The following is a 19,913-nucleotide window of genomic DNA, read 5'->3' on the forward strand; positions in this document are numbered from 1 at the left end:
ATCTGTAAGCTACCTTGAGTCCCTGGGGAAGAAGGGGAAGAAGTGGGAAATAAACAAACAAACAAATATTTGGACTCAAGAGACAGCCCTGGCGAGGCCTGCCAGGCATCGCGAGTGAACCAACAGCTCACTGTTTCACATACCTAAGTTCAAGTTCAAGGTATAATTCTATAATAGTACATAAAGGCATTAGAAACTGGGATCAGCTTACCTATGAAATCACCTTCCCCCACATGTATCCACTTAACCACATAAAATGGGCGGAACTGGCATTGCTACAGGTGCCACAAAAATGCCCGTTCTGCACTTGTCAAGAACTTGATTGTTTAGCGTGGCAGCGCCTACACTTCGGAACCCTGTCCAAGTATCTAGAATGCTGTTGCGATTTCTAAGTTGCTTTTAAGTCTGCTGTTGGATGAACTCTTTGAAAGTTGTAAATTAAAGCTGTTCGTTTTTGTTATTGTTCTCTTGTTCTGCCTTTTTTGCAAACCGCTTTGAGGTCTTTTTTTTAAACAATCCACAGTTGTATAATTTTTAATGAACTTAATAATAATAATAATAATAATAATAATAATAATAAATACCTAATGCTCCCTCACTCCGGGTTGCAGGTGAAGGAATCTCGCCTGCCACTACGGATGTTTTCAAAGCAAGAAGAGCAACCTGAGGTTTTCCTGGAGCACATAATTTGAAAGCCCTCGGGCCTTTAAAGCAGCTTAGGAGAGCAATTGCACCCACAACCACCAACTGCTTTGGAGACACCTGAACTTAAGCCTGTACATGTCCCCGTGGGGCAGGGGGAGTGGGGCAAGCGATCTGTTTTGACCAAGCCCCCTAGATCCCTCCACGTTCCCCTTAAAGAAAGCCAAATCAAATCCCATTTCTCGGGGGGAGCTCTTATAAGGCGCTTGTGATACATTACCAATGTTAGCTCTCCTCTTGATTTCCTTCCTTCGGTTGGCGAACCAGTTGTACACTTTGAGGGAGGTGACGCGCTCCAAATCGGACAGTTTCTTCCCTGCATTTTAAAAAAACAAAAACACCCACCCCCAAACAAGCTGTGTCAACATATATTTCGCACCGGGTACCGAGGATTTGGGGGGGGGGGCGTTAACCACACACAGGCACACAAAACCCTCTTTCCCTACCTGGTTTCTGAATCACCGCATTACAGGCATTTGCGATTTCTTCCCTCTTGGCTTCATCGGGATATTGATTCTCGTTGAAGTAGCTGCGGGAAAAAAGGAAAGGGCCATTTGTTTTTTGGACGCCAACAACCCCTTCTCCCCCAGCCCTCAAGACAAAACACAGGCTTCTGAGAAACTTTTCTTGTGGGGGAAAAAGAAATCGTCACCCTCGAGCTTGTCAGATATCGATTCGCTCCTGAAGCTATTCCTGCTAGCGCAACTTTCTCTGTCCTTTCTCTAAGCGCATGTGAAGCTTTTCTCCGCGAACTTGACCTTTCACTTCCCTCGCAGAAACTGTCCGGTTTCTCAACGTTCTATTGGTGGCACCAAGACATCCCACCCACCGAGACATCACACCGATTCCATGAACTGCAGGGTGGGAGGGAGGGAGGGAGGGACACCCAGGTCATAGGTGTGTGGCAGGTAAGGGTAAAGGACCCCTGACAGTTAAGTCCAGTTGCGAACGACTCTGGGGTTGCAGCGCTCATCTCGCTTTACTGGCCGAGGGAGCCGACGTTTGTCCGCAGACAGTTTTTCCGGGTCATGTGGCCAGCAGGACTAAGCCGCTTGTGGCGAAACCAGAGCAGGACACGGAAACGCTGTTTACCTTCCAACCAGAGCGGTACCTATTTATCTACTTGCACTTTGATGTGCTTTCGAACTGCTAGGTGGGCAGGAGCTGGGACCGAGCAACGTGAGCTCACCCTGTCATGGGGATTCGAACCGCCGACCTTCCGATCGGCAAGTCCTAGGCCAGGGGTCAGCAACCTTTTTCAGCCATGGGCCGGTCCACTGTCCCTCAGACCATGTGATGGGCCGGACTATATTGGGGTGAGGGGTGGGTAAACGAATTCCTATGCCCCACAAATAACCCAAAGATGCATTTTAAATCAAAGGACACATTCTACTCATTTAAAACACGCTGATTCCCAGACCGTTCGTGGGCCAGATTGAGAAGGCGGTTAGGCCGCATCCAGCCCACAGGCCTTAGGTTGTCTATCCCTGCCTAAGGCTCAGTGGTTTAGACCACAGCGCCACCCGCATCCCACATGTGCTTGGCAGGTAAAGGTAAAGGTACCCCTGACCATTAGGTCCAGTCGTGGACGACTCTGGGGTTGTGGCACTCATCTCGCTTTACTGGCCGAGGGAGCCGGCACACAGCTTCCGGGTCATGTGGCCAGCATCACTAAGCCACTTCTGGTGAACCAGAGCAGCGCACGGAAACGCCGTTTACCTTCCCGCTGGAGCGGTCCCTATTTATCTACTTGCACTTGATGTGCTTTCAGACTGCTAGGTTGGCAGGAGCTGGGACCGAGCAACGGGAGCTCACCCCGTTGCGGGGATTCGAACTGCTGACGTTCTGATCGGCAAGCCCTAGGCTCAGTGGTTTAGACCATAAGACCCCAAATTCCAATCCTTTTTTCCATAGAAGTACTGAGTTTGGAGCAGAGGCAAGGGTGGGCGGGCAGAAGGAAAGAGGAAGCAACGGATCACAAAGGCTCAGGTATAAGCCTTTATCCCAGACGCAATTGTGTTTTCTAGACAATAGGCGCCCATCAACATGCCAGTGGCTGATCAGGGAGGTAATCAAATGATCTCTTTTGTACAGGACTACAGTAAAGGATTGAAAGGGCGGGATCCGTGTGCAGATACAGGGAAAGGCAGAAAAATCCTTGATGTTTCATTTCCACCAGGGGCCAGGAATATTGCCGCCTCTGACAAATCTGCGCCACCAGGGATAACGCCGGCAGAGCAGCAGGAATAAATGCATCTCAGGCTGTGGCCTGGGAGCAAGGAATCTTTTGCTGCCGGACGGTGCTGCTTCCACGGGATGCTCTGTTTATCTCAGATAAGCTCGGCTGCACCCTGCGTTCAGGGCAAGGCTTCTCCATTGATCCTGCATGCAAAGAATTCCGCGTGGAACCTGTATGTTTCTATTTTGAACAGCTCGACAAAAATAAGTAAATGTGAGGTTCAAACCGGTCATGTTTCTAGTCCTCAAGGAGGCATTCTCAGTCACAGGCTGGCGGTGCTTGCTAGTATCTCTATTGGCCCTTATTTTCTGCAATGCCATTTTTCTGAGCACCACAACCACCATTCGCTCCTGCTTATCTAATGCCAGCACCCTGCGATGAAGACCGCTCCATTTCAGGGTATTTGCCTGACAGCCATGTGCTTTTCCCAGGGTACTCCATTCGCACCCACTCCTCTATTCCATGCCCACTTAAGCAAACTCAGCCCACGGGCCCCACTTTGCAGCTTGAGAGTCAGAGGTGGGTCTCAGGTCTGGAGACTCACCGGTCTAAGCCATGGCTGGGCTTAATGTGACGTGTTAACCAAGCCAGTGTCTCTCAGCCTAGCCTACCTCACAGGGTTCTTGTGGGAACAAAATGGGGAGAGGACAAGAACCTCAGAGGCCACCTCTAGCTCCTCAAGGAGAAAGATGGGCTAGAAATAGGGAAATGAAATAATAAAAAATCTTTCGGACCACAGCTGCCTGCCGTTAGCCCCAGCCTGACAGCCGTTGTACCCCAAAACATTTTGAGAGTGCCAAGTTGGTCTAGGTGAGCCGATATGGAAGAGATTTGGGGCAGGAGAGAGAGAGAGAGAAAGAGAGAGAGAGAGAACCCACTTCTGTAAGGATTACTGAGAATCAGATGTGAATCACTTTGCAACACCTGCCGGCAGCAACATTAATACAGTGGTACCTCGACTTACGAAGACGATCCGTTCCACGCCCGTCTTCGTAAGTCGAGGTTTTCGGATGTCGAAGCACTCCTCGTGCGCATGCACAAAGCGCAATTTCGCACTTCTGCGCATGCGCCGACCGCATGCGCCGCTCTGCGCAGGCACAGAATGCGCACGCGGCGAAAAGAATTTTGGCGTTGTCGACTTCGGAAGTCGAAACCTTCAGAAGTCGAAGCGTTCAGATGTCAAGGTATGACTGTACAACACTCTCATTTTGCATTCCCCTAATGTTACTCTTGTGAACCGCTTTGCAATCTTTTGATGAAGGGAGGCCTATAAATCTAATAAATCAAAATAAATTAAAATAAACACTCGCCCTGAGCTTCTGGGGTGGAGCAGGCTGCAAATTTGCACAAATAATCAACGAGGCTTCCCGCCTGAACCTCCATTTACGCCCAAAGCGACCTCTTGGCTGTCCTCGCAAGCGGAGAGCAGGCCACCCTCACGAGACCAGGGCAAGGCTAGCATATTTTATTGGGGGGGGGCAACAAACAAAGGTTATGTTCATGCAGGTGGGGTAAAGACTGCACAGCCATGAGAGAGATCGCACGATGCAGTTTATCTAGAACCACACCCATCCTGCAGCTACGAGCGCAGAAGTCCGCTCGCTGCTCCTCTTTAACCTTCAGCTCGTAAATATTCCGAGAGAAGTTTTTAAGAAGCGGGGAAGGGAGGGGACGGAGGAGAGATGCGAGAGATTCTGGATCTCCAGCACAAAAGCCGCGCCCTGGCAGCCCGTAATGTGCACTGGGAGGAATTCCAAAGCAGCAGCGAAGGAATAGAGAATTGAATTACAAGCGGGCTGCAGATCCCTCGGCATGCAATACTCATGCAGTGGGGGCGAAGGAACAGGACGCCCAGAGATGTTCCTGGGAGCGATCAGCTATGCAACAGGCTGCCCAATGTGACCAGGCAGTCTTTGTTGCTGCCTGCCATTCCCAGCTCCATCCTCTCCAGTGGATCCCTGGGGATCTACAACCAGCCTTGCAAAATCAGCCAGGATGGGGAACAGGAGGGTGAAGGGCCGAACGTGATCCTATGAGAACCAACATGTGGGCCTCAGGACTTTTCCATGCCAGCCATGCCTCCTCTGCAACTACTGCCTGGAGTGCGATTGACTGGCAGGAATGTGTCCTTAAACTGTGATGAAGGAGGGTATTGTGGGTTTTTGGAGGGGAGGGAAGTGTTAGAAGCCTCTGGCTTCTGTAGGGTTGGAATGTAGTGATGCAACTAATAACAATTCTATTATTTATTCTTCGCTCATCTAGCTGGGTTGCCCCAGCCACTTTGGGCAGCTTCCAACAAATACAAAACAATAATAAAACATCAAATATTAAAAATGTCCCTATACGGGGCTGCCTTCAGATGCCTTCTGAAAGTCAGGTTGTTGTTCCCTTCCTTGACATCTGCTGGGAGGGCGTTCCACAGGGCAGGCGCCACTACCGAGAAGGCCCTCTGCCTGGTTCCCTGTAACTTCGCTTCTCACAGGGAGGGAACCGCCAGAAGGCCCTCGGAGCTGGGCTTCGCTGTCCAGGCTGAACGATGGAGGTGGAGATGCTCCTTCAGGTATACTGGGCCGAGGCCGTTTAGGGCTTTCAAGGTCAGCACCAACACTTTGAATTGTGCTCAGAATTGTACTGGGAGCCAGTGAAGATCCTTTAGGCTATATGGTCCTGGCAGCTGCTCCCAGTCACAAGTTTGGCAGCTACAATCTGAATTCCTTGTAGTTTCTGAATCACCTTCAAAGGTAGAGCCCCATGTTTCCCACTGGAGAAATCTCAGGCACCCCACCTATTGCTGTGCCCACTTTTCGCTCCTATGCCTGCCCACCATGGGCACAAACACCCGGGAAAGGCTAACCAAGAAGGAATTTATTTCATTTATTAAATCCATACCCTGCCCTTTCTCCCAAAGGAGCGCAGGGCATCAAACCACAAGCAATAAGAACACCTTTTGAAAGACTCGGAACGCCATTCCAATATACAGATCCAAAGATCTCCGCTTAAGAAGCTTGTTGGGAGAAGGAGATCTTCAGCAGGTGTCAAAAGAACAGCAGAGGTGGCACCTGTCTGGTATGCAATAGGGAGGGAATCCCAAAGGGGCGATGCCACCACGCTTAAGGCCCTGCTGATGAGACGGGATCTGCATTGCCTTGCGGGCATTGCCTTGCGAGAGAAACTTTTGAGAACGAACACCTGGGCTGGAAAAGGTGCACCGTCCTTGCCAGCACTAGATACACAGCCCTGCCTGGAGTGGCTACTGACCAACAATGGTACACAACTAGGAAGCAGATCCTGCAGATCAAGTTGATGGACTATGCCGAAATGGCTAAAATGACCGGAAGAATCAGAAACCAGGAAGACCAAAATCGCAATAAGGAATTTTTTTTTGGGGGGGGGGGTTGTAGCACAAGTGCCAGAATGTCCTTCCTGAATTTGCTCCTAGGTTCTGCTTTAACTCGAGTATTAGCAGCTGCCTTTGGGCCCAAGTGGGGAACTCTCCCAGCTAACAGGAGGCAAGACCCCGCTCTCTGCTCTGAAAGTCAAGACCGTAGGAAGCTGCTTTTATACAGAGCCAGAGCAGAGGTCCCACCTGGCTTCTTCCTCCTCCTCCTCCTCCTTCTTTGGCAGTCCCTCGTAGCCGAATAAGATTGTCTTCCATGAACACGGTCTTAACAGTGAGTCTTTAAGTGACCGTGGAGGCCAATTCTGGATCCACACATCCTTCCACAGTGGAGACATGTCTTTAATTTGTCTTACAAACCGTTGTAAACAGTTACAACCGCTAGTAGGATTGGAATAACACTTGCGGTTTAATGGTGAATTTTGGACACAACGGAGATGTAAAAGTTTCGGATTATCATAAAAGATGCAGGAGGGAATGATTAACAACAGGATGCACAAAGGGGAGGAGGGAAGTCCAGGAGATTCTTTGGAATCTTGGGTTTTATGTTGTATGTTGGATATGTGATCATAAAATGTTAATCTGAAAAACCAAATAAATAAATAAATAAATAAGGAAGCTGCTCCAGCAGCAAATAATGGTGCAAATTCTGCTTGGGCAACAGGACCACATCAGCATCTCAGGGGCTGCTCACCTCGACATCCTCCAGTACGATCTATAACCTTCTGTGGTTTCCTTCGGGAACCACTGGTGTAGATAATATAGTCGTGCCTTGGAAGCTGAACGGAATCCGTTCCAGGAGTCCGTTCGACTTCCATAATAATAATAATAATAATAATAATAATAATAATAATAATAATAATAATTTATTATTTATACCCCGCCCATCTGGCTGGGTTTCCCCAGCCACTCTGGGCGGCTTCCAACAGAAAAATAAAACACAGAAATCTATTAAACATTAAAAGCCTCCCTGAACAGGGCTGCCTTCAGATGTCTTCTAAAAGTCTGGTAGCTGTTTTCCTCTTTGACATCTGTTGGGAAGGCGTTCCACAGGGCAGGCGCCACCACCGAGAAGGCCCTCTGCCTGGTTCCCTGCAACTTGGCTTCTCGCAACGAGGGAACCGCCAGAAGGCCCACGGTGCTGGACCAAAACATTTGAAAACCAAATTGTGGCTTCTGATTGGCTACAGGAAGCTCCTGCAGCCAATCAGAAGCTGCGGAAGCCCCATCCGACGTTCGGGTTCCAAAAGAGTGATGTTTGCAAATCACATCTGGGTTTGCGGCGTTTGGGAGCCAAAACGTGTCTGTTCCAGGTCGTTTGGGACCCAAGGTAAAACAGTATTGGGAAGAAATACTCCCCCCCCCCGCTCTTTTTTTTTTTAGGCTCCGTAGCATAATAGGTCCACCCAGCCCTTTGAGGTTCCTTACCTTTCCATGACGGCCAAGCACTCTTTCCGCCAGGTGAACCGACTTCCCCGCCGTAGGCGGAAGGTGCCAGAGGTAGCTGTGACGGGGGGAGGAGTCTGCCTCCATTCAGGTTCTTCTACCGGGATCGGGGCCGGCCTCATGCTTAACGTCGCCCCTGGAAAAAAAGCAAAGCGGGACACGAAAGTGTTTCCCAGCGGAACTGGAAAGCCCCTGCTCAACACCAAAGGAACACAGCGGCCCACCTAGTCTGGCATCCTGTTCTCACAGAGCCCAACCAGATGCTTCTTCTGGGAAACCTGCAAGCAGGATTCAAGGGCAAGAGCGGCTCTTCCTCTCTGGTGGCTTCCAGCAGCGTTGCCGCCTCTGAGCATCAAGGCAGAGCACAGCCATAACTACTAGCCATTAAGACTGTCCTTCCGTAAATTTGCTTCTTTCTAAAACAGCACCTGCCCTGATGAAACACAGGAGCTCGGCTAAAAGTACAGCACACCTGCTCTTTCATTTTTTTTTTTAAAGCCTCTTTTGCTCAGGTAAAAAGGTACGCAGGTCTAACCAAACTCCTATAATTTACAACCTCGTTTCCTCCATATCCACTTTGCACATCATTCATATTCTGTATCCCTCCCTCTCTCGCACACACAGTAGCCCACTACCACTGTGGCGGTTCTGCCTTCTCCACACTGCTGCCCATAATCAGATCTCCGCTTTATTATTAATAATCATCATCATTAATTGCTTCCGAACTGCTGAAATGCTTGTGAACACGCCAAAACTCCTCTGCAGTTAAGCCGATGGTCTAAGTTCAGAGAAGGCCATAATTCTTCCACCCAACAGCAATGCAGGTTTAAACACGCACACGCACACGCACACACACACACACACACACACAAACAGGAAACATGCTTTTCATGTGCAAGTTCCAAGCCAGAGCAGTGGGCCAATGATCCGACCCAACATAGCACAGGAACCTAGAAAGTTGCCTTGCACAGAGTCTGTCCCTTTGGCTGGGTATTCCCTGCACAGACTGGCAGCAGCATTTCAGGGAGAGAGTTTTTCGCAGCCTTACCTGGAGCAACTGGGGATTGAACCTGGGGGATTCTGCATGCAAGGCATGCAAGGTTTCCCAAACTTTTAAAGTCATCTAGGCCAGAGTTTCCCAAACTTGGGTCTCTCTTCAGCAGTTTTGGGACTACAATTCCCATCTTCACCCCTGACCACTGGATCTTGCTAGCTAGGGATGATGGGAGTTGGCATCCAAAAAACAACAGGAGCCCCAAGTTTGGGGAATCCTGCTAAACAAACATGCTTGGACTACTATCGAGTCAGTGCAATTGACGTCAAAGCAGGGGGCGGGGGCTGGAAACAGATTTCTGTGCTGATGTAGCATCCAGGTGCAAAGAAATTCTGCAAGAGGAGCATTACAGAGATCCTCCTTAGTTAAAAAGAGGACCAAAAGAAAAAGAAAAACCCTATATGTTCTCAACTACCTTTGAAGGTGACCAGGAAACTACAATTAAATCAGAATGCGGGAGCTACACTGGTGACTGGGAGTGGCCGCAAAGACCACATAACAACGGTCTTGAAATACCTACATTGGCTCCCAGTACATTTCTGAGCACAATTCAAAGTGTTGGTGCTGACCTTGAAAGCCCTAAACGGCCTCGACCCAGTATACCTGAAGGAGCGTCTCCACCCCCATCGCTCCACAGAGGTCCAGTGCCGAGGGCCTTCTGGCGGTTCCCTCACTGACTGCAGGAAGCAAAGTTACAGGGAACCAGGCAGAGGGCCTTCTCAGGAGTGGTGCCCGCCCTGTGGTCGCAGTTGGACCCGTGCCAGTTACAAAATGCGCTTGGCGCCTGTCTAATTTCTAGCACTGATTCAGCAGCTGTGGTGCAGTCTTAGCTCATTGGCAGAGCATCTGTTTTGCATACAAAAGACCCTAGGTTTGCATCCCCAGGTGCTCCAGGTAGGGCAGACATATATTCTCTTCCTGAAACTCTAGAGGCAGCTGCTGCCAGCCAGTGTCAACAGTACCATGCCAGATGGAACCCAAATAGGGGACTGGTCATGTTGTGCGGATGCCTGATGATCGCCTTCCAAAGCAACTACTCTATTCCGAACTTAAAAATGGAAAGCGCAATGCTGGTGGTCAACAAAAGAGGTTTAAAGACTGTCTCAAGGCAAATCTAAAAAAAATGTTGTATAAACACAGACAACTGGGAAACACTGTCCTGCGAGTGCTCCAACTGGAGAACAGCCTTTACCAAAGGTGTCCTGGGCTTTGAAGACCCTCAAACTCAGGACGCAAGGGAGAAATGTGCTAAGAGGAAGACATGCTTGGCAAATCCACACCATGATCAACTCCCACCTGGCAACCTATGTCCCCACTGTGGAAGGATGTGTAGATCCAGAATTGGGCTCCACAGTCACTTACAGACTCACTGTTAAGACCGTGTTCATGGAAGACAATCTTACTCGGCTATGAGGGACTGCCAAAGAAGGAGGAGGAGGAGGAGGAGGAGGAGGAGGAGGAGGAGGAAGAAGCCAGATGGGACCTCTGCTCTGGCTCTGTATAAAAGCAGCTTCCTACAGTCTTGACTTTCAGAGCAGAGAGCGGGGTCTTGCCTCCTGTTAGCTGGGAGAGTTCCCCACTTGGGCCCAAAGGCAGCTGCTAATACTCGCGTTAAAGCAGAACCTAGGAGCAAATTCAGGAAGGACATTCTGGCACTTGTGCTAAAAAAACAACAACAACATCCCCAAAACAGACGCAGGTGGTTAGTGCCTCGTATCTCCAAGCCAGCCCGAGTCTGTGACGGCCAAGGGAAGAAGAGACGGGGAGCTCAGCCAAGGGAACTCATTCATCCTCTCCCACTTGGCTGGCTACCTGCCGGCCTTGCCAGACTGATCCGGTCCGTCCTAATGAATCAGTGCTGCTGGTGTCAAAGCGTGGGTGCTCCGAGGTGGGTCGGCCAATGCGGCAAAACTCCGACCCGGTTCCCAAACGCGCATTGCTCGGAACGCTGGCGGATGAGTCGCAGGGCCCTTGCGGGAAGAAGCGCCAGCCAGCTTGGTGGAGGAGAGCCCTGCGAGTTTGTGGCCCTTCTCGTCCGGCAGCCTGCTCTCGCAGCGGTCAAGCAAGATGCTTACGGGGAAGCCCACGAGCAGGACCCGGGTGCAACAGCAGCACTCTTTCCCCTCCTGTGGTTTCCGGCAGCTGGCGTCCGGAGGCATGCGACCTCCAGCAGCGGAGGAAGAGCACAGCTGTTGTGACTAGAAGCCCTGGCCAGTCTTATCCTCCATGAATTATCTACCATGGGCTAGCCATGGTGGTTTGGTTTGGCTTGGCTTGGCCTCCATGGTTGGAGGCAGCCACACTCCTGAAGACCAGTTGCTGGAAACGGCTGGAGGGGAGAGTGCTGCTCTTGGGTCAGATTCAAACTACAAGAAAGAAGATTCCACCTCAACATTAGGAAGAACTTCCTGACAGTAAGAGCTGTTTGGCAGTGGAATTTGCTACCAAGGAGTGTGGTGGAGTCTCCTTCTTTGGAGGTCTTTAAGCAGAGGCTTGACAGCCATCTGTCAGGAATGCTTTGATGGGGTTTCCTGCTTGGCAGGGGGATGGACTGGATGGCCCACGTGGTCTCTTCCAACTCTGTGATTCTATGATTCTAGATCCTGGCTTGACAGCTTCCCATGTTGTCGGCCGCTGTGAGAACAATATGCCAGACTTGGTGGGCCATTGTCCTGATTCAGCAATGCTCTTCTTGTGCTCTTAGGACAACCTTCTCCTCCATGAAGTTGGTGGCTGTCCCTACATCTGCTGGGAGAAGCTTCCACTCTTTGCTATGAGTTCTGTACCTCTCTTTGGCCTGTCCTGAATCTCCCAGACTTCAGCTTCGTTGGATGACTGTCGGCCAGAGGTACATGGAAACTTCCATGTGCGGTGGCCGTACATGCTGGGGGTCCCCCTCTTAATTTATAATAAGTCATATGTTGGAAGACAGGAGCGCAGAGTGGCAGAGGTATCTCACAAAAATAATAGCGGGACAATGCAAAAAATCCTCAACTTTTCAGGAGGAAGTGGCCGTGTCATAAAATCTGCATTAAAATACGAAACTGCCCTATAACCGGTAAGATCGTTTTGTCCATCCAGCCTGGTATTGTGCAGGATCTAAGGCAGAGGTCCCCCTGAAGGGCCATAGCTGGGAGAGAGCCGTCTCTGGAAGCCAGGAGAGCCTCTGCCAGTCAGTGTAAACAATACAGAGCTAGGGGGACCAATGATCTTCCACAGAAAATGCTCTACCAATGAGCCACGGTGCTTCTGCAAAACACAAAGCTGGGCATTGTACCCCTGGGCTTGCACTTCACTCACCAGACACTTGGCAATTTGTGGGCTAAGCCCCCCAAGTAGAAAAGCACACCTATTCCTTTTGGTTACTTTGGAAGTAATCGCCGAAGAATGGATGCTTTTGAATTATGGTGCTGGAGGAGACTCTTGAGAGTCCCATGGACTGCAAGAAGATCAAACCTATCCATTCTGAAGGAAATCAGCCCTGAGTGCTCACTGGAAGGGCAGATCCTGAAGCTGAGGCTACAATACTTTGAGCACCTCATGAGAAGAGAAGACTCCCTGGAAAAGACCCTGATGTTGGGAAAGATGGAGGGCACTAGGAGAAGGGGACGACAGAGGACGAGATGGTTGGACAGTGTTCTTGAAGCTACGAACATGAGTCTGACCAAACTGCGGGAGGCAGTGCAAGACAGGAGTGCCTGGCGTGCTCTGGTCCATGGGGTCACAAAGAGTCGGACACGAATAAACAACAACAACACTTTGTAAGTAAGAGAAGAGGCAACCTCCAACTGCAAATCCTCATTGACAAACCCAGAGAAGGAAGGAAGGAAGGAAGGAAGGAAGGAAGGAAGGAAGGAAGGAAGGAAGGAAGGAAGGAAGGAAGGAAGGAAGGAAGGAAGGAAGGAAGATTAGAAGCACCTATCAGCTTAAATACTACTGTGTTGTTCCAGAGCACTCTACCTGCTTCAGCTGAAAGTGACTCAATTTCATTTTGCCCGGACAATTTCCAATGGCCTTAAGGAGCCTGAGAGCCACTCATTACAGGCTTACCCAAGAATTAACCCTGATCACCGACACCAGCAAAAACCCACCATGTTTTAGCCATGTCGTCTTCAAGGGGAAAGACCTCTCATTTTGCCTCACTCGCTGCAGGAGGAAGGAACACGCACTGGGTGGACCAACTTGAAGAACTACAAAACATCTGCTACTTAATCTGCACAGCAGATTTCTGGGTATCCAGAAATTGTGGGAGGTGGGGGAAAGGGGGCAGCCCCCAACCTCAGATGCACCATAGTCCTCTAGCTTTTATTTTAAAGAAAGAGAAAGCAAGTTTCTAGTGTTTGTTGACCCTGAGGCAGGAGACAAAATGTACAGGCACTCTCCTTTCTTGTTTTGTGTGCGAGAGGAATTAGCTCAACGTCCCCTTTTAAGCATGCTATTGCACACATCCTGTGGATGCTCATGAGCAAGTGGCCGTGTTATCCACAGAAACGGAGATGCACAGCTACAGAATGCCCACCCCATCGAGGTCCCGTCCTTTGATGTGGATCCGGTTGCCACCGCAGGTCCCCTGAGTCCCCGGGCTCTAATATCTCAGCCCTGGAAAAGACCTGGCAGTCCTGGGCAGGGAGGGAAGCAGGGAGCCTGCAGCCAGAGAGTGGACCACCTCATCGCCATCGAAGGAAAGGCAAGGGGGAACAGCTTCACCCGCCCACCGAGAACGAAGGCCCAGGGCTGCAGGGAGGAGGAGATGCTACCCCAAAGCAGTCCTGAGCAAACTCTTATTGCATTTGGGGATCCTTAAGGACTGAGAGGCGGGAGGACAGAAACCAAATAAACAAGAATTCAGAGGCCACGGGCGATAGCTGTCATGGCATTTAAAGTTCTCGTTCTTGTTCCACAGTCTCCCTCCGGTTAAACAAAACAGCAGCGCCACCTGCTGACGAGTGAAGGAACCGCAGCACAATGTTGTTCAGCGCACTTTTGTATCTTTCAAGTTGACAGCCCCGCTGTTAATTCCACGCACGCCCCAAACCTCTGCCAGCCCTCTTTGGGAAACAAGGCCCCCGGTGCAGACCCACTTGCAGGGAAGTCCCCCAAACCTTGCTCTGCCCGATGCAAGCCTCCTCCCACCCCCTCCCACCCCCACTCCTGAGCATGGACTGTAACTGGGGGGGGGGGGAGCAGGGGAGGGAGGAGGGAGGGGAGGGTCCATGCCGACCGAAGCACGATGAAGCCAACAACACTCACAGCCGCTGGGGAAAAGGTTTGGTTCAGAGGGAACAGCTGGAGTGTCTCGGCTTGGTTTTGTTTACCGGGGTTTGTCTTCTCAAGCTGGTACCATCGGTAAAAGGCCCTTTTCTTTTGCTCGCTCAGGTCCGATCCCTGTTGCAACAGCCAGTGGGAGATCCGGCTCTGACTGATACCTGCAGGCGAGAGCAAAGAGAGGAGAGAGGGTGGATCTACACATGGGGGGGGGGAACCGCTATAAATAAGTCATAAATTAAAACGTTATAATAAAAAAGGAAAAGAAAAAAAAACAACCGCTATGTAAAATCGCATAGAAAAGGTTTGTGCTTTACAGCGCCACCTGGTGTTGCATGTTTATAACACATTCAAAATGCTGGGTTTTTTTTACTAATGTAGCTGAGTCCAGAGAGAGAGAGAGAGAGAGAGAGAGAGAGAGAGAGAGAGAGAGAGAGAGAGAGAACTATGCAACTGATTTGATTGCCACACCATGTGGCTCCTCCTCTTGCGCACATGTTTTCATCACGCCCTACGGACAACCTGTGATCAAGCCACACGTGCTGTTCCCAATTCTTGTCCTGCCAGGGAGCATTAGGAAAGGAACTGAAAATAAAACTGCCTATTTATCATAACGCCATCAGACAAAATTTGACATTTGGTCGCCTCATGTCAAAAGGGATATTGCAGGGTTGGAAAAGGTTCAGAAAAAAGGCTGCCAAAATGTCCCAGGGGGTGGAGAGACTCCCCTATGGGAAAACCCTGAAGCGCTTGGGACTTTTAGTTAGAGAAAAGGTGAGACAGAAGATTATAAAAATTGTGCCTGGCATGGATGGAGAAAAGGTTTTCTCCCTCTCTCGTGACGCCAGAACTCCAGACCATCCGAATGAAGCTGAATGTCAGAAGATTCAGGACAGATAAAAGAAAGTCCTTCTTCACACAACACTTAGTTAAACTGTGGAACTCCCTGCCGCAGGAGGCAGCGATGGCCACCGGCTTAGGTGGCTTTAAAAGAGAGATGGAGAAATTCATGGAGGAGGAGAGGGCTGCTAGCCAGGATGTGCCTCCAATGACATTTGCTGGGAACCGCAGGAGGGGAGAGGGCTCTTGTGTTTACCTAAGCATGTGAGCGTTTGGCTGCTGGATCAGGCCAAAGGGGGCCCATGTAGCCCAGCAGCCTGCTCTTGCACGAGCCAACCAGATGCTCTAGTGCAAAGCCTGAAAGCGGGACCTGGCAGCGCTCTCCCCCACTTGTGACTCTCAGAAACCAGCATTCGGAGACATGCTGAATTTTCCTCCCTCTTCCCCTACTGCCGCCTGTTGGGATCGCTACTGTCACCAGCGCTGAACAGGGCCAGAGTCAAAAGTGCATCTCCATTCCCCCTTCTTTCTCCCCCCCCCCAACAAAACGATGCTCAAAGCCGTAGGTGTCACCAGGGTGGCCGACTGTCCACCTTTGCCAACCTGATGCCCAACAGCTATTTTGGACCCCGGGTCCCCTGAGCCCCTGTCGACTTTGCCATGTTGGCTGCTGGCTGAGTGGAGTTTTGCCCCAAAACTTCCCAAGGCTACCAGCTTGATGATGGGTTGGTCTGGGCAACCTTGAGGCAGGCGGGTCAAAGATCTGACCTGCCCATCAAGAAGCGTCCTCTGCCCCCCATGACTGTAAGACAGTGGTTCCCAAATCTTTTCGGGTCACTGCCACCTTGGTTCTATGAGCTCACCCCCGGTGCCCGCTACCCTGTCCTATAAAAAGGATTATTTGGAGTAACAGTTTCTTGCACGAAGCACTAAGGGAGAGTGCAACGCAATACAGTTCAAAACAGGAGCAATCCGTTGCACGCTTATTCAAAAAACCAATTAAAGCCATTTAATAAATTCAACAAAACTGATGGGGCTTGGTTCAGTGGTGCCAACTTCTCAAAGTCTAGTACTCGTTTACATCTCCAGGGTGCCCCCTGCTGCCCCCTTGCCTCTTAGTGTGCCCCATAGCAGCCAACTCCTTGGGGCCAAGGTCCCTTCGCAACGCACACACCCACCCCGTAAAATATTTGAAGGCCTCCCCAAGTTTATGGGCATTGCCATTCAAATGGTGTGTGTGTGTGCTGCATCTTGTGATCAGTTATGTGAGGCAGGGCTTACCTGGGCCCCCCAATATTTTATTCAAGTTAGCACTCTGGCACTCCCCTGGGTAATCCCACTGCCACCCGGGGGGGGGGGTAACCTCCCTACTTTGGAACCACCACCTTAATATCCCCATTCTACATTAAATCCTATATGGAATTTGCATTCCACCAGGCATATCTTGCAAGGTGTGTGGAACATCACAACACCAGTTTGGGAATGGGATCCCTAACCCTACTCTGGACACACAGTTTGGATGCTTTGGGGCTAGAATACACAGACCCGGGCATTCTTATTTTAATTTAAAAAGAGCCCATACATTATATGGCTTGGAGCTCTCACGTTTAAGAGACCAAATTTTCAAATGCCATTATTGTGATTAATTGCTCCTACTGCTTACATAGATAGACAACGACTGGGGGGGGGGGAGAACGAGAGAGAGAGAGAGAGAGAGAGAGAGAGAGAGAGAGCAGAATAGCAGCTCATAGGACATTACGAACACGTCCACCAGGAAATGGAATGACTCACTCGGCCGTTCATTCTGTTCTGGACACAACGATCCAGTTACGCATGCGTACTACCCAGGAGTAAATAGCAGTCAGTCGCTCCTCATTCCTGGGTGCATCAGAAATGCAGACTGGGAAGGAAGCGATAAAAACTGCCACATCTTTAAGATAACTTTGCATGCGGAAGAGAAGGGAGCGGGTGCTAATCCTAGACCACGGACTGAATTTTTTGGTATGAGGAGGAGCCATAGGTGCCAACTCCCTGGGGTTTGCCAAACTTGTGTCTCCCGCTTTTTTCAGACTACAATTCCCATTATCCCTGACCACTGGTCCTGCCAGCTAGAGATGATGGGAGTTGTAGTCCAAAAAACAAGCACTGGGTCCCTTCCAACTCCACAATTCTATGAAAACCAGGCCACTGTGATCAAGGGAAGAGCTTTTGACACATCGAAGGAATCTGCGTCTACTTCATAATTCACAGCTTGGGGGGAGAGCTTTATTTTTATAAAGTGTTTTAAACTCGACATTTGAAACGTATTCTTTTTGAATTTTTATTTGGTTGCCAGCCGATTGGTTTCCACTAAAACACCCTTTTTGCCTGCAGAACACGGCTGGGGCTGAAGAACCTGGGAGACCCTCTTCCCACATTACAGCCCCCACCGGAGCTCCCCCCCCCCATCCCAAATTAGTTCCCATTATTGTGTGCTTTTCCCCAATCTCATCTCTAGAGGGAGCAAGCGTGAAAGGAAGAGCCCCTTTCCACCGGGTCTTCTTGCACAGGCTATTATTAGCTCCGGTTCACGCTGTCATTTGCCTTATCTGCATATTATTAATAAGCCGCCTTGCCCATCAGTGTCTTGTTTGTCTTACTACACAACCCTTGAAAGGCAGCTTCTATAAATAAAAGACTTCCGTATTCCGGGCTAGTGCTTATCAGTTGCTGCTTTGTGTAGGGCATCCCGTAACAACAAACAAACAAACAAACAAACAAACAAACAACAACAACAACAACAACAACGAACTGCAGCAGCATGCTTTTGGGCTTTTCCCTTTTTCAGCTTTTCAGCTTTATTTTGCTGCACGGCATGACTTTGCTTTTGTTTCATTGCATTTATAGCTTGCCCTTTTTCTCTAAGGACCTCGAGGTGCCACGCCTGAGAAAGCGGAACACAAAATTTCAAGCAGGGCTACGGGGTGGGGGGAATTGAATGCAGCCTCCCAGGCTTTTTCCTCCAGTCCCAGACCGTATCCCTCCTCACCCCCCCCCTGCTCTGTGTATCCCCACCACCACCACTCCCCAAGTCCAGTGGCTTAGCTAGAATGTGCCCCTGAAATACAGAAATGCTTCTTGCTCGGAGGGAGGGAGGGAGGGAGGGAAAGGGAGTTGGGTGGGTGACTTTAGCATGATGGCAACATAGCCTACTGTGCAAAGAATCATGGAATTGTAGAGTTGGCAGGGACACCAACGGTCATCTAGTCCAACCCCCTACAATGCAGGAATCTCAGCTAAAGCACCCCTGACAGATGGCCATCCAACCTCTGCTTTAAAACCTTCAAGGAAGGAGAGCCCACCACCTCCTGAGAAACTCGGTTCCACTCTCAAACAGCTCTTACAGCCCGAAAGTTCTTCCTGATGTTGAGTCGGAATCTCCCTTCTTATTACTTGTGGTTCGAGTTCTACTCTCCAGAGCAGGAGAAAACAAGCTTGGTCCCTCTTCCATGGGACAGCCCTTGAGATATCTGACGATGGCTATCACATCTCCTCTCCATCTCCTCTTTTCTAGGCTAAATGTACCCAGCTCCTTCAACCATTCCTCCTAAGGCTTGGTTTCCAGACCCTTGACTATCTTGGTCAACCTTCCTCTGCACACATTCCAGCATGTCAATATCCTTCTTAAATTGTGGTGCCCAGAACTGGACACAGTATATTTTCATGGGCATCCTTCATGAGAACTCTTGAGAGTGGCAACACGAGAACGGGCCTTTTCCCATTTGTTCGCCTGGCCCCTTTATTCTACACCTTTAGGCGCCAGGCAAAAATGTTCCTCTTCATCCAGGCCTTTGGCTGATTACATCCGATACCCTTTTAAATGTGTTGTGGGAGGCGATGGGGGAAGGGGGGGTATTTGGTTTGTTTCTGTTATTGTTTTAATTGTGGATTGTGTGTTTTTTGTGCAATTCCCTCCCATCAGATGTCAAGGATGTCAACTTTTAGAACAGTGTTTCCCAACCTTGTGCCTCCAGCTGTTTTTGGACTACAATTCCCATCATTCCTGACCACTGGTCTTGCTAGCTGGGGATGATGGGAGTTGTAGTCCCAAAACATCTGGAGGCACAAGGTTGGGAAACACTGTTTTAGAAGACATCTGAATCCAGCCCTGTATCGGGAAGTTTTTAATGTTTGACGTTTTATTAATGTTTTAATGTTTGACGTTTTATTATGTTTTCATGTGTGTTGGAAGCCGCCCAGAGTGACTGGGGTATTATTATTATTATTATTATTATTATTATTATTATTATTATTATTATTATTTCTTCTACTACCAGTAGTAGTATTTTTAGGCTGCGAATCACCCTAAGATCTACGGATGCAGGGCGAGAGAGTTTCATCTGTTACTCCCTCCCTTTTCCCTTCTGGTCACACCGTCCTCTGGCACACGGGCCCTGGAAGCTTCCATACGAGCAAATGTATGATAAAGGTTCTGCGCTCCTGATTTAAGCCTCACATTTCCAGAGGACGCTGCCTGCTGCTTTGTTAAATGCCTGCCTGGGTCAGGGGAGTTAACAACTATAAACCAGAAGCTCGCTGCTGCTTATTGAGAAGAAGAAGAAGAGAGGGAATTATGCTCGGAATCGGCCTGCGCTGAAATGACAAATTAAGGGGAGAGGGCACACAAAGCCCTTCGCTTAAGCCGGAAAGGCCCGGCTGTCAAGATTTGAAGCAAAGCTATTGTCCTTACGCTGGCACACGACACACTTCTGCAGCGAGCGCTCCGGGGTCTGCCACCACACAGTGCAAGAGATATTATCCGTCTACAGTGGTACCTCGAGTTACAAACGCCTCAGGTTACAAACGCTTCAGGTTGCAAACTCCGCTAGCCTGGAAGAGTTCCCTCGAGTTGAGAACTTTGCCCCAGGATGAGAATGGAAATCGTGTGCCGGCGGCAAAACGGCAGCAAGAGGCCCCATTAGCGAAAGCAC

The 19,913-nt window shown here is 49.8% G+C and overlaps 1 protein-coding gene across 10 annotated transcripts in view; it reads right to left on the reverse strand.

Annotated features, from left to right (window-relative positions):
• The window catches only part of HMBOX1 (homeobox containing 1), a 109,456-nt gene that overhangs the window by 15,677 nt on the left and 73,866 nt on the right, over positions 1 to 19,913 (reverse strand). For 6 of the 10 annotated variants that reach the window (XM_060273174.1, XM_060273170.1, XM_060273173.1 and 3 more), the window contains exons 5-8: positions 14,154 to 14,264; positions 7,767 to 7,920; positions 1,149 to 1,231; positions 923 to 1,018 (exon numbers count right to left, since the gene is read on the reverse strand). In XM_060273174.1, coding sequence (XP_060129157.1) covers positions 923 to 1,018; positions 1,149 to 1,231; positions 7,767 to 7,920; positions 14,154 to 14,264 — 444 coding nt within the window. Of the gene's footprint in view, positions 1 to 584; positions 675 to 922; positions 1,019 to 1,148; positions 1,232 to 7,766; positions 7,921 to 14,153; positions 14,265 to 19,913 lie in introns of all 10 variants that reach the window. The other 4 variants (XM_060273171.1, XM_060273165.1, XM_060273166.1 and 1 more) reach the window with 2 other exon arrangements.

Source organism: Zootoca vivipara, chromosome 3 (genome assembly GCF_963506605.1).
Source record: "Zootoca vivipara chromosome 3, rZooViv1.1, whole genome shotgun sequence".
In the NCBI taxonomy this organism is placed as follows: domain Eukaryota; kingdom Metazoa; phylum Chordata; class Lepidosauria; order Squamata; family Lacertidae; genus Zootoca; species Zootoca vivipara.